This window comes from Salvelinus fontinalis, chromosome 32 (assembly GCF_029448725.1).
Source record: "Salvelinus fontinalis isolate EN_2023a chromosome 32, ASM2944872v1, whole genome shotgun sequence".
Classification (NCBI taxonomy): domain Eukaryota; kingdom Metazoa; phylum Chordata; class Actinopteri; order Salmoniformes; family Salmonidae; genus Salvelinus; species Salvelinus fontinalis.
This window is the reverse complement of record NC_074696.1, coordinates 19,824,138-19,846,896: the sequence shown is the minus strand read 5'-3', so window position 1 is coordinate 19,846,896 and position 22,759 is coordinate 19,824,138. Positions and strand designations below refer to the sequence as shown.

Below are 22,759 nucleotides of genomic sequence, written 5' to 3'. Positions count from 1 at the left end.
CTGGATAAGAGCGTCTGCTAAATGACTTAAATGTAAATGTAATGTAAATGCTTCTCAGATTGGAGTCCTGTACTGAAAGTAGCTAGCTAGCTAATGGAAATACAGGTGTTCACTGCTCAAGTAAAAGCATGGCTGATGGACAGAAAATGCGTGAGTGAAACACTAATTCTGAGCAGTAAGTTAATAGCTTCCTTAATGACCTGGCTGGTGGATGTGAATGGAGGTCACAGAAGTGCGGACTGAGGAGAACAGAGTATGACAGTTAATGGGCCGAGGAGGAGAAAACCTGGAGGCAGTCAGAGGAACAACTGCCCTCTGAGATGACCTGGAACTGAAGCAGGTTAAAGAATAGCCTAAGGATTTAGGCCTCTAGCCATGGTACCATGACTCCTGACTGGTTACAAGATTTTGGCGGAAGACGTTCTGGCTAACTCATTAATCCAGACTTGTGAGACTCCCCTACAAGAGTCTGCACTAACTAACTTTGAAACGTTGATGAAAACCAGAATAATCTGGATGAATGCAGTTATTCAACCAAAGGCTATTGCTAGGCTATATAAGCTAGCTAGGCTATCAGTAAATTATGTATGATAGGCCTACAGTGCAAAAAGTAAGAGGGTACATATTGCACAAGCTGCATGCAATGTCCTTAGCGGGTTCATTTTGTAGAAGCATGACTGCTTTAAAATTTGCAACAATGCAAAAAGGTCAACTCAAGGAAAGTCGCTAAAAGCAGACCCTGTATGATTCTGTTTAACAGAAAAACAGGCCCAATCACGAAATCAGCCTTTTGGGAGTGAAATGATATATACAGGTACCACGATAATATCACAGTGCCAGAACATCATGCCAATTATGATACCAACATTTTAGAATACTGTAGTATCGTTTCATATGATACCATTGACTTTTTTTGCTCTATAGATCTAAAGAACCTACTGGCGCCTGTTTATAAAGTCAGTTTTGTTTATAAATTCAAGTGAATTTAAGCAACAGCGACTAGTCTCTTGTATGCGCAGGTTCAATAATATCCACTTCACTTTCATGCGCATATCACGTGTGGCAGATGTAATCTGCCAGCCGCATCCCAAATATATATATTTTTTTACAGCAATTGGGGTTAGGTGCCTTGCTCAAGGGCACATTGATAGATTTTTCATCTAGTCAGCTCAGGGATTCGAACCAGCGACCTTTCGCTTACTGGACCAATGCTCTTAACCACTAAGCTACCTGCCCCCCCTCTACCTGCTTCAACTGCTTCGCTCTTCACGTCTATTCCTTCATCAGTTTTCTTAATAAATAGTTTAGCTGTGACCCTCATGAGTCTACTGTTAGATTTGTACATTTGTTACATTGGAACAGTGCACAAAGCAAGCAATGTTGATACATTGTATGATTTCATCAAGCACAGACCAATCTGAGTAGGTCTGTGGTCTTGTCTCTAGGTCTTGCTGGAGGTCTTGTCTCTAGCCTAAACAGTTAAAAAATGACCCATATTACCAGAGGTCTTGTCTCTTGCCGAAACGGTTTAAAAATGACCCATATTACCGGAGGTCTTGTCTCTAGCTAAACGGTTAAAAAAATGACCCATATTACTGGAGGTCTTGTCTCTAGCCTAAACGGTTTTAAAAAATGACCCATATTACTGGAGGTCTTGTCTCTAGCCTAAACGGTTTTAAAAAATGACCCATATTACCGGAGGTCTTGCCTCTAGCCGAAACGGTTAAAAAATTACCCATATTACCGGAGGTCTTGCCTCTAGCCGAAACGGTTAAAAAATTACCCATATTACCGGAGGTCTTGTCTCTAGCCGAAACGGTTAAAAAATGACCCATATTACCAGAGGTCTTGTCTCTAGCCTAAACGGTTAAAAAATGACCCATATTACCAGAGGTCTTGTCTCTAGCCTAAACGGTTAAAAAATGACCCATATTACCAGAGGTCTTGTCTCTAGCCTAAACGGTTAAAAAATGACCCATATTGCCGGTGGTCTTGCCTCTAGCCTAAACGGTAACAAAAATTGCCTATATTACCGGATATGCCTTTTTTAAATTTTCTATTTGCGCGCATTTTATATAATTTCACAAACCATGCTACGGGCCGTTTTAAACTAATCCCGGGTCACTACTTATTGGTTTGATAAGACAACGTTGTTCAATCATGTTACCTAACTAGCTAAAGACATGGTAACTTGACAGTTGGTTTAGGCAAATGTTATTGGCACAAGTAGGATTCATATAGACCTACACTATATCAAATATCCATTTCTTTCTGGTGCTCCTTAAATTCTGTTTGGTGCCTAACGTTTTAAAAGTTGGGAGCAGTGTGTTGTGGGAGAGCGAGAGTGGTGTGTGTATGTTTATGAGGGTGAGGGAGACAGAGCAAGTGTGCGAGGAAGGGAGAGTGAGTGTGCGAGGAAGGGAGAGTGTGTGTGTGTTAACTGGAAAGTAAAGAGGGTTACATGCAGTGTTTTCCTCTTACTGACATGCCGATCATTACGCATGTATATCACAGGAGGTTGGTGGCACCTTAATTTGGGAGGACTGGCTCGTGGTAATGGCTATTAATTAAGGAATGAGTGGAATGGTATCCAACACATAGTTTCTATGTGTTTGATGCCATTTCATTTGCGCCATTCTTATGAGCCGTCCTCCCTTCAGCAGCCTCCACTGATGTATATTCCTTCCTCCCATTCCTCCAGCCAAATCACAGGTAGGTCTTTGCAAATATGAGCAAATCCGCCATTTTATGCCGTATTCTATTGAACAGCGTGACGTTAAATTCAATGTGTTGTATTGAGTAGAAGTATGAATTGCGGTGACAGATGTTTAGAGAACAACTATCCGGGGGACGGGCCAAACAGGACGATAGGTCACCGATTTTTTCCCCCACCGTGATATCGTGATACAACTCGGTATCGTGATACTTGGCCTGGTATCGTTTGTAAAATTGTGGTATTGTGACAAGCCTAAGTGAAATTGTGTTTTTTAGGGCATAGTTGATCAAAAACAGGTACTTTGTCAAAAAAAATAAATCCTGAAGAAAAATGTCATGCTTTTTTTCTTTTCCCGTTATGAATTGACATTGGAAGCTAGCTGCTCTATCCAGTTCAACTCACATTAAAATCAGTATGGGGAGAAAACAGTGTAGGACAAGCGTGAACATGAACATCTTTAAATAAAGCAATGGGGAAAAATTGTAACTGAGTGAAGAGAAACTGAAAATAAAAAATCCCCCAGAATCAATCATTGTTGAATCCTAGGGGGCCTATTATGGGCAAAGCGGCAGCGGCATACCAAACTCAAAACAACTAGATATATTCATTTGGGGCAGAAGTAAAAACCCAATAGGCTGGGGTGATATACAGTTTATACCATGTAACGACGAAATGCCACCTGCCAGGGGCTTGCAGGGTTGTGTGCTATGCCACTGTAAGTTAAGCAGAACTATAAAAAATGTAACGTGTCAAATGATATCCAGCTCTAGGCTCCAGCTATGCATTTGGTTTGCTAACTTGTTAGCTAAGTGCCTAGATATCAAGACCAAGCTTCTTGGTCACAGCAGAGACATTCAATCCTCTCCTGGATCAATATCCCTGGTGCCTAAATTGTTTTGTGCGTCAACATTTTTATAAAAAATAATAAAAGGGTTTTATTTTATTTTTTAGAAATAGCGCTCCTTGTATGCACATTCGGTAATACCCGGTATGGTACAGAAACAGTATGAAAATCTGTATACAGCCCAACCTTAAAATCCCCCCCCAAAAAGAGGGAACAGATATTGGCAGTGTTGCAATGTGCCGGGTAAATGATCTACTCAAGCACAACAAAAACAAGGAGATGGTTCTCGTTCTCAGCCAGTCAGAATTACAGATTAACCCAGAACACGCAGCTAGAATTGCATGCATATGTTTGATCCGTCCATGGTCAATTTTGTACTTGAAATGTGTGCTTGCCCTGACCCATGTCAAAGCAGTCTGTCCACCTGGCCCTGTTAACTTTGCCCTTGGTTCTGCTTCAAACCAGCTATAGGAAGCACTCGCTCAGCTCTGATCTCCCAAGGTCATTCAACAGAGGAGAGAGAGAAACCAGAGAGGGAGGAGGGAAGAGAGAGAGCGGGAGGGAGGGAATAGAGAGAGCGAACGAGCGAGTGAGAGGGGAAAGAGAGGACAGGTTTTTCAACTTTCACTGCAGCACTTGCATGCGCGACACAATGGTTTCTATTTTCTTCACTTCTTTCCGAGGGGGGGTCTTCCTTTGAGCACAAAGACATCTCTGTTAGCAAAGTCCCTTATTCCTCTGTCCCTCATCCCTTTCATCCTCTCTCTCTCTCTCTCTCTGCCGGTCTCCCTCTCTATGCTGACTAAAAGACTGCAGGAGCCAGTCTCACATTCCTGTGACAGCTTCATCCAACACTAGGCCCAGCCGCTAGCTGCATATCAGCCTCAATAACAGAACACCACCAACAAACTTTATCTGGTAGCTTGGCTCATGTGTTGACAACACACACCGTGACTTACACATTCAAAACAAGGCTGCCTGCAAGGGCAAAGGAATAAGGCACACAATAGCTGTGTGGTCACAGGAGTTATTTTTAGTCATCCCTCTCCCCAACGGGACTTTCTGTCAGAGAGAGAGAAAGGATGCACCAATGGAAACTTTCAATTAGGGAGAAGGTGAGGCAGAACAGAGCTAGAGATGATATATAGATTGCATCTAAAGAGAACACACATCAAAAACCTGTGGTCTGTCCCTGAAGCTGTCAATTGCCATTCGTCATTGCAGCGGCACCGACACAACCCAACTACAAGGTCTCAAATTCGTCCCCTAAACATCCAGCAGCCAGCTCAGCGCCATCTTGCCCTCTGCATCACTGTCAGGCGAGTGTAAACAACGTTCCAAGGACCAGGCTTTGGGACGGGCCATGGACCGCAGTCACAGTAGTACAATCGTGACCATCCTGAATGACTTTGAAGTCTGTCTGTCTGCGAGCACAGCGCTGGGCCATCCAACCACAGCGCTAAAGAGAGTCAATAACCAACACAGCCCAGAGAGACAAACTAACAGCTGCTAACGTCCTGCTTAAAAGTCCAAAGTCAAAACACAGCAGAAGCAGGGTCGCAAATAAACACCAACCAGGGCTGGTCAACAGAACAACCAGTCTAATTCAATAGAACTTGTCATCAATATTAACAGCTTACATTGTAGTTTTCATAGGAAAACATTAACATGACTCAAGGAGAGACATTCTGCAAAATGCAAACTAAAGATGTCAACAACACCGATCCTGTCCTGGAGTGACAATTGAAGGACATGAGGGTGACTGCTGTAAGTTTAAAAAAAAAATGTTTTTAATGATACACACACAACCAAAACACACATTCAGATTTCACCCAAGGAGAAAAGTAGAGGACGACAGAGGAGGAGTAGTGAGGGCAGAGAGCGCATCCCATCTCTGCAGAGAGACAGAGAAGAAACAGAGTGAGAGCGAAAGAGAAAGAGGAGAAAGCACACATGGGTAGAGGAATCCAGCAGCGATCTAAGACACAGACAGGTCTAGTGTGTGTGTGGTTGGTCACACTTACCCTGTGCCCATCATTCTGTGTAGTTGGCTGAAAGAGAGCAGGAAAGGGATAGAGAGGCTGTACTCTCTACTGTAGAAGTCTCGTTGAGAGGCAAGAGGAGGGGGGCTGGCTGACACAGAAAATCTCTGTAGCCCTTCACTTCCTCAGGCGCCGGTCCCAGGAACAGACAAAACACAGTCCGCCCATCCTCCGCCTTTAAAAACCTTACAGCCTGCCCGACAGACAGAGAGCGTTCACCACCCCCACTTTCTTCTACCCCTCCCCCATCAACTAATTCTCCTCCGGCCCCCCTCCCGCCCCCCTTTCCTAAACACACACCCCTCTCTCCTGTTTCTCCTGTGACCAAATCCCACCCCCCCCCAAGCATCTCCCTCCCGCTCTCTCTCTCACCCTCTCTTTATCACTTGTTCCATCTCTTTCTCCAGCCAGCGACCCACACATTTGTCTTTCAGTTGACCCCTGCCTCAGCACAGTGAAGGACAAAATTTTTAAAAAGATAGCCGCAAGAGATCAAAGTGGCGGTGGTACAGCAGCACTCCCGACTCCCAGACAAATCTCCTCCTTGCCTCCTTTCCTTTTAACATTCAAAAGTAATCAATCTAGCCTGCTACATGATACTCAGACCCTGGCCAGGCTTCTGCCCCGCTCTCAGCCTTTCCCCGAATGAGAGTAGAGAGCCCTTCTGCACTATTGGCCGAGCCTCCCGCTCGTTGGCTCTGACACTTCCCCCGCCCTACCCCCTCCTTCCTACACCCAACCCCCTTTCACCGACAGCCAACTTCCTGTTTTAAGTTACCTTGAGCTGCAGGATAGGGGTCAGGGAAAGAAAAGAGGAAGAGAGAGAAAGAAGAACCAGACAAAAGACAAAGAAAGTTCTAACAAAGCGAGTCAGGGACTGATTGAGGAAGTGGTGGCGGTAGCTTTCCTCTGCATTCCGTGTCCTCCGGCTGATCTTGCGTTTCTCATGGCTGTACGGAGAAGAAAGGAACCACTGGCTGCTCTCTGACAACTGTTCCCTGCTTATTTACAATGTCAAACTAAATGTCTCCCCGAGTCCCGCCTCCCTGCGGCCATGACTGGTTGAATGGCCAGTGATGCAAGCAACCCTGATGCCCCTGATTGGCCGAGGGGAGTGTCAGAATGGATGCCGCATGTTGCAGCCACATGATTTAAAGAGCAAAGGCATATTGAGCAGACGCGCTGTGATCTACGTGTTCACAGGCATGCGTGCAAGTCCACAAGCACACGCTTGTCCTTCCTCTGTCACACATCCTTCCTCTGTCACAGTAGGTAGAAAGATAACATCCAGACAATCTACTAAACATTGTAGTCTGCGTTAGTGCTAATAAAACACCTTCATTGACGTGCATACTTCATTCACTAAAAATGTACTAGAATAATAACTAAATACATGAGAATTAATTAGTTAATCTGATAGTAAGATCCAGATTTAGAAATAGATCAATGAAATACTAGCCTACTAATGAACAAAAGCTATTTAGTTAAACTTTTTTTTAAGACCAAAAAAAAAAGATATTCAAAAATAATTTTAAGTGCATTTCCAATTCTACAAAGGTAGCTGATCAAATCAGTCCAAAATAGGCACCTCAACAAATCGTGTTCATGTTTGTGGGTGGACAAGACATAGGACAATGTCAATAAACAACTATTGTTGTCTTGGCCCTAAAACTATGCTCCCAGACATTTCTCGTTCTAGAATTAAAATGTCATCATAAAACCATTTCAGCAATGTCATATAAATGCCCTGCTGTTATCTCGCCATGGGTTAAACGGACATTCAGCCATGCTGTTCTACGCACTAACGTTTACATTAGGATGAGCACACGCATGCATGGGTTGCTCTTGTCAAAAGTAAGGCACTACAGGAATAGGGTGCCATTTGTGATCCATAACGGTGTTTGGAGAACTGTATGTCTAAAGATCTGTCTAGCAACAGATTACGGAAACGTAATGTCCTGGCAATGAAGTGTACTGAAGTGAGAGATTTAGGTGAGAGGAGGGGACAAAGCAATTTACTGAGTTGCTTTTAGCTGGCAGTCTGCATAGATGATGGTGGAATGACCTGAGGCTTATCCTGCATATTACTGCTGCAAATCCCCCACTGTACCGAGAAACAACAAGCCAGAGAGAGATAGAACACAACCCTGCTCCGTCATTGAACAAACTGGGGGGAGGGAGAGCTAAAAGGATGGAAAAGGACAGAAAGGAGAGAGCTGTTACAGGATGAGAGAGAGGGACAGAGAGGGAGAAGGGACAGAAAGTGAGAGGAGGGACAGAGAGCGAGAGAGAGGAGGGACAGAGAGAGGTTTCACAGAGAGCGAGTGAGGAGGGACAGAGAGAGGATGGACAGAGAGCGAGTGAGGAGGGACAGAGAGAGGTTTCACAGAGAGCGAGTGAGGAGGGACAGAGAGAGGATGGACAGAGAGCGAGCGAGAGGGACAGACACTATAAAACAACACTAGACACTATGGAAAACAACATTTTTACTATCTAATCCTGGAATATACAAGGTCATCTGCCTTTGGCCTAAAGAGCAGGAACCCAGACTTCATCAAAGCAATTGGAAATACAGACATGGTCATCCTACTAAAGGAGATGAACCCACTGGTTACAGAGAGCTGGTAGTCCCATCCATCAAACTACCAGGTGTGAAACGGGGAAGGGACTCAGGGGGTATGCTAATTTGGTATAGAACACACCTAACCCACTCTATTAAAATTAGTCAAAACAGGAACATTTTACATCTGGCTAGAAATAAATAAGGAAATTATTTCAACAGAGAAAAATGTCTGTGAGCTACCTACATACCACCAGTAGAATCCCCATAGGGGGAGATCAACAATTTCCAGGCCCAGGGACATATACTAGTCTGTGGCAACCTTCATGCCAGAACTGGACAAGAACCCGACACCCTCAGCACACAGGGGGACAAACACCTACCTGGAGGTAACAGCATTCCCTCCCCCATATGCCCCCCTGTACAAAACAACGACAACATAACCAACAGGTCACAACTCCTGCAGCTCTGTCGAAATATGGGTATGTACATTGTCAATGGTAGGCTTCAGATGGGACTCCTATGGTAGGTACACCTACAGCTCATCTCTTGGCTGTAGTACTGTAGACTAGAGGTCGACCGATTAATCGGAATGGCCGATTAATTAGGGCCGATTTCAAGTTTTCATAACAATCGGAAATCGGTAAATTTGGACGCCAATTTTGCCGATTTTTTATTTTTACACCTTTGCTAGGCAAGTCAGTTAACAACCTTTCTAGGACAAACGTTCCATTAGCGGAACCCCCCCCCGCCCCAACATTCCGCTGAAAAGGCAGCGCGCGAAATTCAAAAATATTTTTTTGAAATATTTAACTTTCACACATGGGTCAGTCATGGTGTGGGGTGGCATTTCTTTGTGGGGCCGCACAGCCCTCCATGTGCTCGCCAGAGGTAGCCTGACTGCCAATAGGTACCGAGATGAGATCCTCAGACCCCTGTGAGACCATATGCTGACACATGCACATTTGTGGCCTGCTGGAGGTCATTTTGCAGGGCGCTGGCAGTGCACCTCCTTGCACAAAGGCGGAGGTAGCGGTCCTGCTGCTGGGTTGTTGCCCTCCTACGGCCTCCTCCACGTCTCCTGATGTACTGGCCTGTCTCCTGGTAGCGCCTCCATGCTCTGGACACTACGCTGACAGACACAGCAAACCTTTTTGCCACAGCTCGCATTGATGTGCCATCCTGGATGAACTGCACTACCTGAGCCACTTGTGTGGGTTGTAGAATCCGTCTCATGCTACCACTAGAGTGAGAGCACCGCCAGCATTCAAAAGCGACCAAAACATCAGCCAGGAAGCATAGGAACTGACAAGTGGTCTGTGGTCACCACCTGCAGAATCACTCCTTTTTTGGGGGTGTCTTGCTAATTGCCTATAATTTCCACCTTTTGTCTATTCCATTTGCACAACAGCATGTGACATTTATTGTCAATCGGTGTTGCTTCCTAAGTGGACAGTTTGATTTCACAGAAGTGTGATTGACTTGGAGTTACATTGTGTTGTTTAAGTGTTCCCTTTATTTTTTTGAGCAGTGTATATCCAATAACGTCCCAACCGGAGCATTTCTTCATGTCTATATAACTCATGGCAAACATGGACATCACATGCCTAGCGTGCGTGGCCAGGAACTGGCAATCTGCCAGACCAGTCACTCCGATAGCTCCCATCTGGCCCCACATTACACTATAGGCTTCATTCCACGTTCTACCGACTGTTGACATCTAGTGGAAGGTGTATGAAGTGCATACAGATCCATAAATGATAGAGATTTGAATAGGCGATGACTTTCCCATCGACACATTTCAGATTTTTCACTTCCTGTTTGGAAGTTTGACTGCCAAATGAGTTCTGTTATACTCACAGACATAATTCAAACGGTTTTAGAAACTTCAGAGTGTTTTCTATCCAATAGTAATAATCATATCCATATATTATCATCTGGGACAGAGTAGGAGGCCGTTCAATTTGGGCACCAATTAATCCAAAAGTGAAAATGCTGCCCCCTATCCCAAAGAAGTTAATAACACATTCTTATTTTCAATGACGGCCTAGGAACAGTGGGTTGACTGCCTTGTTGAGGGGCAGAACGGCAGATTTTTACCTTGTCAGCTCAGGGATTCAACTAGTCCAACGCTCTAACCACCTGCCTCACGAGGAGCCCGCCTGTTACGCGAATGCAGTAAGAAGCCAAGGTAAGTTGCTAGCTAGCATTAAACTTATCTTATAAAAAACAATCAATCAATCATAATCACTAGTGATAACTACACATGGTTGATGATATTACTAGTTTATCTAGCGTGTCCTGCATTGCATATAATCGATGCACTGCGCATTCGCGAAAAAGGACTGTCGTTGCTCCAACGTGTACCTAACCATAAACATCAATGCCTTTCTTAAAATCAATACACAGAAGTATATATTTTTAAACCAGCATTGTGCTGCCATCTTGTTAACAGATTATTTTATTACAATGGTTAAGATGGATTTTCATTGTGTTCCATGGTGTTATTTGCCCCCTAGTGGAGCTTTCTGGTACTTAGAATGTACGCAAACAGGAAGTAGAGAATTCGTTCTACATGCATTAGAAGCAGCTAAAAACAACGCTACAATGCAGGTCTTTCAGTGTAGCTATTTCTTGTCACGCTTCAGCCTTGGAAAATATTTGTTTGTAAGTTCGATTCAAGCATTTAGCTAGTGATGATAATCTTGTTATTGATAGAGTTGTTTACATATCAATGTTGGTTGGTTGCATTTACTCACACAAATTGCAATGCTTTTCATGTATGCCGTTAGCTGTATTGCTTTGCTCGTGCGTCATGCAAACGAATTGTAAAATATACAATACTGTAGTTTTGTTACCGATTCTAGTGTAATATGCTTTGTTATTCTACATAGATGGTTGTACATTATTAGAGTAATGAAAGGAGTTAGTCAATTACCATATGAGTAACAATTAGCTATATGGTTTGGCATCATGCCAGATGCATGGTACCTTAGCACGTGCTTTGTATTCATGCAACTTCAAATGTATAATGTACAGCTACAGTATGTCGGTCTGAATTGAATACTAAAGTATATTCTTTTCTGTATTTTGCAGTTTTACAACATAAACGTTTTCAATATATTCATTCAAGAAAAGTCACGCCTTGGGAGTTTTATTGAAGACTTAGTTGTTAGCTATCTGTCTAGTTTTGCATGGGAACGCAACTCAAGGGCAGAATAAGCATATTCAGCTAAAATAAATCCAGGTTAGCAGGCAATATTAACCAGGTGAAATTGTGTCACTTCTCTTGTGTTCATTGCACGCAGAGTCAGGGTATATGCAACAGTTTGGGCCGCCTGGCTCGTTGCGAACTAATTTGCCAGAATTTTACGTAATTATGACATAACATTGAAGGTTGTGCAATGTAACAGGAATATTTAGACTTATGGATGCACCCGTTAGATAAAATACGGAACGGTTCCGTATTTCACTGAAAGAATAAATGTTTTGTTTTCGAGATGATAGTTTCCGGATTCTACCATATTAATGACCTATGGCTCGTATTTCTGTGTGTTATTATGTTATAATTAAGTCTATGATTTGATAGAGCAGTCAGACTGAACGATGGTAGGCACCAGCAGGCTCGTAAGCATTCATTCAAAGAGCACTTTCGTGCATCTTGCCAGCAGCTCTTCGCAATGCTTCAAGCATTGCGCTGTTGTCACGCCCTGACCTTAGAGATCCTTTTTATGTCTCTATTTGGTTTGGTCAGGGTGTGATTTGGGGTGGGTATTCTATGTTCTTTAGTTCTATTATAAGGTTCTCAATCAGGGACAGCGGTCTATCGTTGTCTCTGATTGAGAACCATACTTGGGTAGCCCTTTTTCCCACCTGTCTTTATGGGAGGTTAACTTTGTTTTTGGCACATAGCCCTTTAGCTTCACGGTTGTTTTGGATTGTTTATTTTTTTTGTCGGCGTCATAATAAATAAAGGAATATGTACACTCACCACGCTGCACCTTGGTCTACTTCTGTTGACGAGCCGTGACAGCTGTTTATGACTTCAAGCCTATCAACTCCCGAGATTAGGCTGGTGTAACCGATGTGAAATGGCTAGCTAGTTGGTGGGTATACGCTAATAGCGTTTCAAACGTCACTCGCTCTGAGACTTGGAGTAGTTGTTCCCCTTGCTCTGCATGGGTAATGCTGCTTCGAGGGTGGCTGTTGTCGATGTGTTCCTGGTTCGAGCCCAGGTAGCGGCGAGGAGAGGGATGGAAGCTATACTGTTACACTGGCAATACTAAAGTGCCTATAAGAACATCCAATAGTCAAAGGTATATCAAATACAAATCATATAGAGAGAAATAGTCCTATAATTCCTACAATAACTACTACTGAGGAAAGCCGTATTGCATGCCCAAGAATGTGGCATTCTCTCTGAGCCTCTTTACTGTGTCGCCACCACGCTCGATGCTAGGTACAAGGACCACTACTTCGACCACTACACTACAGACAAGAAACAGGGTTTACGTGAAATGTTACATACACAGCTGGACAAGATGGAAACTCAGTTGTGCACCGAGGCCTCCCACTCCTCTTTCTATTCTGGTTTCTGTAATCGAACCCACAAATGCTGATGGCTCCAGATACTCAAATACTCTAAAGGCGGACAGTTTTAATGCTTCTAAAATTAGCACAACAGTTTTCAGCTGTGCTAACATAATTGCAAAAGGGTTTTCTAATGATCAATTAGCCTCTGAAAATGATAAACTTGGATTAGCTAAAACAACGTGCCATTGGAACACAGGAGTGATGGTTGCTGATAACGGGCCAACGTACGCCTATGTAGATATTCCATTAAAAATCAGACGTTTCCAGCTACAATAGTCATTTACAACATTAACTATGTCTACACTGTATTTCTGATCAATTTGATGTTATTTTAATGGACACCTTTTTTGGTGGGTTTTTCTTTGAAAAACAAGGACATTTCTAAGTGACCCCAAACTTTTGAACAGTAGTGTACATCAACGAATTGGTGAGGGTAATAGAACAGTCTGCAGAATCCGGCCTCACCCTGCTAGAATCTGAAGTCAAATGTCTACTATTTGCTGATGATCTGGTGCTTCTGTCCCCAGCCAAGGAGGGCCTACAGCAGCACCTAGATCTTCTTCACAGATTCTGTCAGACCTGGGCCCTGACAGTAAATCTCAGTAAGACAAAAATAATGGTGTTCCAAAAAAGGTCCAGTTGCCAGGACCACAAATACAAATACCATCTAGACACCATTGCCCTAGAGCCCACAAAAAACTATACATACCTCGGCCTAAACATCAGCGCCACAGCTAACGTCCATAAAGCTGTGAACGATCTGAGAGACAATGCAAGAAGTGCCTTCTATGCCATCAAAAGGAACATAAAATTCAACATACCAATTAGGATCTGTCTAAAAAAAATACTTGAAATAGTTATAGAACCCATTGCCCATTATGGTTGTGAGGTCTGGGGTCCATCCACCAACCAAGATTTCACAAAATGGGACAAACACCAAATTAAGACTGTCCATGCAGAATTCTGCAAAAATATCCTATGTACAACGTAAAACACCAAATAATGCATACAGAGCAGAATTAGGCCGATACCTGCTAATTATCAAAATCCAGAAAAGAGCCGTTAAATTCTACAACTACCTAAAAGAAAGTGATTCCCAAACCTCCCATAACAAAGCCAGTACCTAAAGAGAAATTAACCTGGAGAAGAGGTCCCTAAGCAAGCTGGTCCTGGGGCTCTGTTCACAAACACAAACAGACCCCACAGAGCCCCAGGTCCAGCCAGCAGCATACCACCCTGCATACCACTGCTGGCTTGCTTCTGAAGCTAAGCAGGGTTGGTCCTGGTCAGTCCCGGGATGGGAGACCAGATGCTGCTGGAAGTGGTGTTGGAGGGCCAGTAGGAGGCACTCTTTCCTCTGGTCTAAAAAATATCCCAATGCCCCAGGGCAGTGATTGGGGACACTGCCCTGTGTAGGGTGCCGTCTTTCGGATGGGACGTTAAACGGGTGTCCTGACTCTCTGAGGTCATTAAAGATCCCATGGCACTTATCGTAAGAGTAGGGGTGTTAACCCCGGTGTCCTGGCTAAATTCCCAATCTGGCCCTCAAACCATCATGGTCACCTAATAATCCCCAGTTTACAATTGGCTCATTCATCCCCCTCCTCTCCCCTGTAACTATTCCCCAGGTCGTTGCTGCAAATGAGAACGTGTTCTCAGTCAACTTACCTGGTAAAATAACGGTAAAATAAAATAAATAAAAAATAAAAAGGTCAGCAACACAATTAGACCCAATCAAATGACGAGAAAACAAAAAGATAATGCTTTCCAATGTGTCAAGTAATTAACAAAAAAACAGAGCAAATTAGAATGCAATTTGTCCCTAAACAGAGTACACAGTGGCAGAATACCTGACCACTGTGACTGACCCAAAATTAAGGAAAGCTTTGACTATGTACAGACTCAGTGAGCATAGCCTTGCTATTGAGATATGCCGCCGAAGGAAGAAGACAGACTATGAGCACACTGCCAACAAAATGAGGAAGAAACTGGAGCTGCACATCCTAGCCTTCTGCCAAATGTATGACCATTGAGACACATATTTTCCTCAGATTACATACAGACCCACAAAAAAATTGAAAACAAATCCAATGTTGATAAACTTCCATACCACAGTGTGCCATCTCAGCAGCAAGATGTGACAAACACCATTGTAAAAACAACCTATATTTATGTTTATTTTCCCTTTTGTAACTATTTGCACATCATTACAACAATGTATATAGACATACTATGACATTTTAAATGTCTTTATTATTTTGGGCCTTTTGTGAGTGTAATGTTTACTGTTAATTGTATTTCACTTTTGTTATTATCTATTTCACTTGCTTTGGCAATGTAAAGATATGTTTCCCATGCCTATAAAGCCCCTTAAATTGAAATTGAATTGAGAGAGACTCAAGAGGGAAACAAAGCCAATTGTTCCCTTTTCTATTTTGGTACAGCGAGAGCAGGGGAACAGAGTAGAGCTGGTAGCAGGCTGGTTAATGATTATAGAGCAGCTAGACTGCACATAGATTATTCCATTCCAGCGATAGCCATTTATGGCGGTGCAGGCAGGCTCTTCTCAACCCAAACCTCCTCCACGAGGACACCTGACAAGGTCACTCTACAGCAGATACCTTCCCATTACTTGCGCTGCTGGTGCCTGGGACATGTTTGCTTACGGACGCTGTTTAGAGCCAAACACGCACAAGCGGGGGTATCACTTTCACAAACCAACAGCAGAAAAGAGCCCTCAGGGCTGCCGAGCTAAGTCATGCACGCACACACCTGCATAAGCCTAGTTTACCTACACAAAAACATGCACACACACGGGCTACACACAGTTTGTCCATCCTAAATTTGGATTATAAACAGTCTCACTGGCTTCAATCCTGTCTGCGCTCAAAAGGAAAAACTGATTCTAGTTGTTGTTAATTTAGTAATGGGGCATAAAATAACAATTTGCATGTTAATTTTCTGATTACACTGTAATGGTGCATTTAGACTGGATATCAAGGTCAAGTTGAAAGTTATGAAACTAACAGCTGCTGTGATACTTGGGAGCCTATCTGCAGCAATGCAGGAAAAAGCAGGGCAGAATTTAGCTCTCGAAAACCCTTCTACTCCGTAGGGTTTTTAGCGGTTAGCTGCATGTGAAGTACAATTGCGACGCTGTGTTTCAACGTTTAGAAATATCAATAATCCTTGCGTGCAAAACAGTCATCGAAAAACATGTGCTGATATCTCCCTTATTGTTCATAACAAAGAGAAAGAATCTTTCAAATAACAAAGATACACCTACTCTAGCAGTTTTGAACAGATCCATACTGTGTGTGCCTCCAGTTGAAGAACTACACTTCCTCCCCAGTTAGCTTACACAGGTGTTCAAAGCACACATAGATAATTAATTAGCACAGGTGGCTTCTCTTCCGTAAACAAGCACCGTAACATGGAGATATGACCGTGTACGAACGCTAACTCTATTAAAAAGGTGTGTAGTAATTTAAGTTCGATTTTTGATCATTATTTATAGCTGATATGAAATATACGTACGTTCCTTATGTTTACAAAACCATACCGCAAGTGATGCATTTTAAAGTTCAGAACGAGCGTACAGGGCCTTAACAAAACTCCCCGGCCAGAAGCTACTATCGTCAATAGGCACTAAATGTAGTTAGCATCCACGAATGGGTTAGGCAGAACTGTACCGTCAGTAAAATACTGTATGCCTTGCATAGACCCGTTTCAGGCACCACCTTAATGTATGCTCCTGTTTGCATTTAGAGAACAGATCCTTCCTGTATAGAGCTGTGCTTGGTGTGATAGTCAAGAAATTACTTTGACACCCCCTGCTCTAGATTGAGAATTTAGGCTAGTTGATGGATGGTGAGAACAAGAACTAATCATGTAAAATAGCCCAACAAATATTGTACCCTTAATTGTCAACCAGGGAATTTCCTTAGATACAACAAAAAATATAAAAAGCAACATGTAAAGTGTCGGCCCCATGTTTCACAAGCTGAAATAAAAGATCCCAGAAATATTACATACTCACAAAGCTTATCCCTCTCTAATTCGTTTACATGCCTGTTAGTGAGCATTTCTCATTTGCCAAGATAATCCAGCCACCTGAAAGGTGTGGCATATAAAGAAGCTGATCATTACACATTACCTTGTGCTTGGACAATAAAAGGCCACTCTAAAATGTGCAGTTTTAGCACAACACAATGCCACAGATGTCTCAAGTTGAGGGAGCAAGCAATTGGCATGCTGACTGCAGGAATGACCACCAGAGCTGTTGCATGATAATTTAACGTTTATTTCTCTACCATAAGCCATCTCCAACCTCGTTTTAGAGATTTTGGCAGTACGTCCAACCGACCTCATAACCGCACACCACGTGTGACCACGCCAGCTCAGGACCTCCACATCTGGCTTCTTCACCTGTGGGATTGTCTGAGACCAGCCACCCAGACAGCTGATGAAACTGAGGAGAATCTATCTGTTTGCGGAATAAAACAAATTCTGACTGGCTGGGCCTGGCTCACCCATGGCTGCGCCCCTGCCTACTTACGTGAAATCTGTAGATTAGGGCCTAATGAATATATTTCAATTTACTGATTTCCTTATATGAACTGTAACTCTGTAAAATCGTTTTAAAAGTTGCATGTTGCATTTATATTTGTGCTCAGTATAGTTCGTTTTGGATTATACAATACATAGCCTGCTACATACAGTACTCTCCAAATTGCATATTGAAACAGGTATTGCATGGAATGATTTTCTTTACATCACATAGTTTGAAGCAATTACACATTGGCAAGATAGCAGAGAATGCTGTTTATCATGCTGCTCAAGGGACAAGGCACAGACTTCAAGTCCTCAAGTATTTGAAGAGTCAGTGCGCAACATAATGTGATTCACAATAACTGTCAGTCAACACACTGGAATGTAAACAATGAACATGATACATATCTCGGTTTAATGGGCATTAGCAAAATGTGAGAAAGATGTCTGTTGTAATTTTAGCGAGTTCTTATTGATGCCTTCGGCCTCCTGCCTGTATTCAGACAAACTAAGTTCGCTTATTAACGGTAGATGGCCCAAATGTGTCTTCTTGTACATAGCTAGCTAATAGTTTGGTTTGTTCAATCCAACAACACGCAACACTGATGATAAACATTTAACGTTAGCTACCTATTATTAACCAACTAAAACATTTTTGGAATGAGCAAAAACTATCCTAACCAGTGATAGACAGCAGATCCGACCGCTTGTTTACAGTTGAAGCAAGCGGGTCGGATCTGCTGGCTAAACCAGCGGCTGTTTAGCTTAGCTAGTTAACTTAGACAGTAACACGGTGTGATCATTTATTGTTAGTCAAACGTAGAGAGACACCGGTAGCTAACAGTTAGCTAGCATATAACAAGCGCAACCTGGACAAGGGAAGAGAGACATGGAAGACGATGATACGCTCTACAGTGGCCTGTGATACTGTTTATTCGCCACTGAACAAAAGGAAGCGATAAATCAAAGGAAAGTTTACAAAGCTTTGCAAAGTTGGGGAAAGGCTCTCTAACCAATAAAGACTACGTTTGGATCTGTCCTTCAGACCAATCAAACCTCGGACTAGATTCCACCAATCAAGGTTTCTAGGGGTTCAGTTCGTTGTGAAACTGACGCCATTCGGGATCTTCCAAAAATCGCCAGTCGTACGAGACAAAGTTTAGACAAGAGCCAAAATGGCGGACTCAGTGCGGTAGTTTCTTAAACGCCTCTGTTACTTTCAGCTGGCCACCAATAAGCTGCTCAGAGAGCGGGGAGGGAAATGGCGCCTATGTTCATCTTCCGAAACAATCGTCTATTGGACAAGACGAGCAACTGGAAATTAGCAAAGTTATAGCCCCAATTCCATAGCGACACAGTATGCTTTCACATAGACATTAACCATGTATATCAATTGATTTTTACTCACTTTGTTTTACGGGTTCGCAGTGAAGTTCAGCTCAGCGTATTATTTATTTTATTTCAGTAGCAACGGGAAACAAGATGGCTGCCACGTACTTTTGCTCGAACCGGAAACTGTGCTACGTTGGCAACATTGCGCACTGACGTCAATGAACATCAAATCCTGAGCCTAGGAAGTAAGATGTATGTCAAAGAATCAAAGTTCAAACAAACAAAACAATCACTTAAGTCTCTTACAAACCCAATACCTAAAAAAAAGGATGTGCAATGGTGTGTGAATAATTTCGGAACCTTCTTGGTGCTGTCCATAAGTCTATGGTATTTGTATTTAATATGAATCCCCATTAGCTGCTGCCAAGACAACAACATTAAGTCAGTTATACAATTTCAAAAATATTACAATACATTCACAACATATTTCACATTAAGTAAAATTTTCTTGTGTTACTTTTTTGATTTTTTCACTTTAGTTTATTTTGTAAATATTTTCTTTACTCTATTTCTTGAACTGCATTGTTGGTTAACGGGCTTGTAAGAATTTCACGGTAAGGTCTACACCCGTTGTATTCGGCACATGTGACAAATAAAATTGCATTTGATGTGTGTGCCTTCAGACCCCAACTCTACTGCCACATATCTACAACACAAAATCAATGTGTACATTTTTATTTTTTATTTAACCGTTATTTTACCAGGTAAATTGACTGAGAACACGTTCTCATTTGCAGCAACGACCTGGGGAATAGTTACAGGGGAGAGGAGGGGGATGAATGAGCCAATTGTAAACTGGGGATTATTAGGTGACCATGATGGTTTGAGGGCCAGATTGGGAATTTAGCCAGGACACCGGGGTTAACACCCCTACTCTTACGATAAGTGCCATGGGATCTTTAATGACCTCAGAGAGTCAGGACACCCGTTTAACGTCCCATCCGAAAGACAGCACCCTATACAGGACAGTGTCCCCAATCACTGCCCTGGGGCATTGGGATATTTTTTGCCTCCTACTGGCCCTCCAACACCACTTCCAGCAGCATCTGGTCTCCCATCCAGGGACTGACCAGGACCAACCCTGCTTAGCTTCAGAAGCAAGCCAGCAGTGGTATGCAGGGTGGTATACATGTGTGTATAGTGCGTATGTTATCTTGTGTTTGTATGCATGTGTCCGTGTTGTTCCATAATGTGTATTTTTATCTGTTTTTAATGTAATTTTACTGCTTAAAAGAGTTACTTGATGTGGAATAGATTTCCATGTAGTCATGCTCTATGTAGTTGGGTACTAGGGGGTAACTAGCCCACTGGGGTAACTGCCCCCTCCCCCCCCGTAATTCACATTAAGACCACAAGATGTCACCAAATTATTTTCCCAACACTGTCTGCCACTGCTCTAACTCAACAAAAAAAGTCCTCTGTGTCATCACAACTTTTAGAGATATTTCAACAAAATGATTTTGTGGTAAGTTGATCGAATTCTTTGAAATGTAAAAAAAAGTTATAGATATATTCCAATGACGTTAGATCTATAATTGTTAAAAAAAAATATAGAAGTAGGAAAGCTTTAAGATAAATATTCCACTTGTTTAGAGAGAAAATTTAGATCATTTTGAGTAAAGTAGTAATATGTTACCCCTTTATGGTTATGAATGTGTTTCTACCTGTCATTTAGACAAAGACTAGCCCAGTTAGAGCTAGTTTATGCTAACTTGCTAGCTAGCAACTTCACTAGCAGTAAATGCTGGCCAGCTAGCTAGTTAGCATAAGCTGCAAGGAGTGCTAGCTAGCAACCTTACTACCAGATCGTCTGAAGTAAAATACATTAAAAAGATAACGCAACTTAATTGCATTTCTAAATGTTTCCATTAGTGACTGATAGCTTTACATCATTTTATGTCATATAGCTAGATAGCTACCTACGTTTTTAAGAGAGAGCTTTTCAATTGGCATCTCTCCCCCTGGTTTCAGTCACAGGTGGGGACTGGATTAGGTGTGAGCAGTGCAGGAGGTGGGCTTATGAGTTGTGCTCCAATTTTACTGGGGATAGCTTGATTTGTGACCTATCTACAAATTAGAAACATGCAATGGCAGAGCATAAGAGAGTTGCCACATCAATGTTACACTGAGTTAATTAGTTAAGTTATTATTAAATGTTATATTCCAATGTTATTAGTTATATTCCAGTATTATATTCCAATTAATAAAACATTTTTATGAATTAAAAAACTATTGATAACCTTTTGCTCCTGAATGTCATTTTAAAGACTGCTGGGATTTAAAATCTTGCATTAAGCTAATAATATTTAGTGCAATTGTACATAATGGACTGTATGGATAAGGAACAACAAAGAAAGAAAAAAAAAAAAGTGCAGGTGAGTTAAAAAGAGAAACTTTACATCAAATCTCCTCATAGTGCGGATATTAATGGTGACATGTGCAACACCATTCCCCCCCATATTTTATTTAAATAATTAAAATAAGACAACTAGACTTAGTTTTTAAGAATGACTTACTAAATAATTTCTAAATAACTGGCACCCCCGGAGACCAGTTATCCTATCGGGGGCAGTTTTTCTGAAAACAACATTTCATGAAATAACAAAAAAGAAAGTGTAAACTGAAGCCATTTATTTCCCTTTATAGTTTATTCGCCAAAGCATGACCTTCCTCCACATATCATTTTTTCCCTCAACGTTGTTTTTTTGTGTCAGCTATTAGACATTGTTCTTAGGGGAGGATAGCTACCCCCTAGTAACCTACTGTGCACCTCCCATAGTCTGTTCTGGACTTGGGGACTGTGAAGAGACCTCTGGTGGCATGTCTTGTGGGGTATGCATGGGTGTACGTGCTGTGTGCCAATATTTCAAACAGACAGCTCGGTGAATTTAACATGTCAATACCTCTTACAAATACAAGTAGTGTTGAAGTCAATCTCTCCTCCACTTTGAGCCAGGAGACTTTGACATGCATATTATTAATATTAGCTCTCTGTGTACATCTAAGGGCCAGCCATGCTGCCCTGTTCTGACCCAATTGCAATTTTCCTAAGTCCCTCTTTGTGTCACCTGACCACACTACTGAACATAAAAAATGCAGAGGAATGTGTGTCTGCCACAGGTTCAGTTAATCATGGAAATAACAGGTAGAATATGATTCAACCACATATCAGCAGAGGTGGGACGAATGCCACGTTCATGTACTAGTCAGTATTCTGACATTTCCGATTTGCTAACTGGTTGAACACAGAACGTGTGTAGAGTACCACAGTATGAGTCCTAATACCCATAAACCTAGCGGTCAAACAAGGAAATGGTTCCAATCGTTTTTCCACCATTCATTTTCCCCATAGGGGATTTTAGAAACACTTAAAATAAGGGTTGTGTTTCGTTTAGGCTTAACCTGACGTGACGTTTTGATAACAGTGTAAATCTCTCTAGGACAAGGTGGTTTTTATCAATATAGTCACCTGTATTTACCCCCCAAAAATGAAATGCTCATTTATTGCTAAGGTGGCTATCTTAAAGAACAACAAATGCTATGATGATCTGAACGAGACTACCGAATCAAGCAAAGGTAAGAATCAAGCAAAGGTAAGAATCTCTGGATTCTTATCTAATGTTAGCTAAATGTAGTAATGAATAAGTTGCCTACATTTCTTCAAATTGACAATTCTGTGAACTTTATTGTGCAAGTTTTAAATTGGCCCTTATTTATTTATTATGGCAATCCTATCTCCCTACAATTTGATGTTTGCGCTGACCCGATCTTATAGCTGTACAGAAAATCAACAATCTGTTTGCTAACTCACCCGACCTGTGTTGATTGACAGTTTGCTGGTCCAATCAGAGGGAGATGTGGCTACTGTCTCTGACTGGGTGGCGAATAATTAATGGACTCAAAATGCCACAAAATGAGTTACAAAATGTTACAAAACATGGGCAGATAATTTCAAGTCATCAGTCTCAAGTCAATATCGTGTCCCGATTCTTGAGGCTCCAAGTCGAAGTCAAGTCTCAAGATATTTTATTTTCTATCAACTTGAGTTGTTGCCGTGTTCG

The 22,759-nt window shown here is 42.2% G+C and overlaps 1 protein-coding gene across 5 annotated transcripts in view; it reads right to left on the bottom strand.

Moving 5' to 3' along the window:
• Positions 1-18,823, bottom strand: part of LOC129830863 (nuclear transcription factor Y subunit gamma-like) — a 45,448-nt gene extending 26,625 nt beyond the window's left edge. For 2 of the 5 annotated variants that reach the window (XM_055893669.1, XM_055893670.1), the window contains exon 1: positions 18,715-18,823. In XM_055893669.1, the coding sequence (XP_055749644.1) occupies position 18,715 (1 nt within the window). In that variant the 5' untranslated portion in view covers positions 18,716-18,823. Of the gene's footprint in view, positions 1-5,584; positions 5,835-18,714 lie in introns of those variants that run through there. The other 3 variants (XM_055893672.1, XM_055893673.1, XM_055893671.1) reach the window with 2 other exon arrangements.
• Between the last annotated feature and the right edge of the window lie 3,936 nt (positions 18,824-22,759).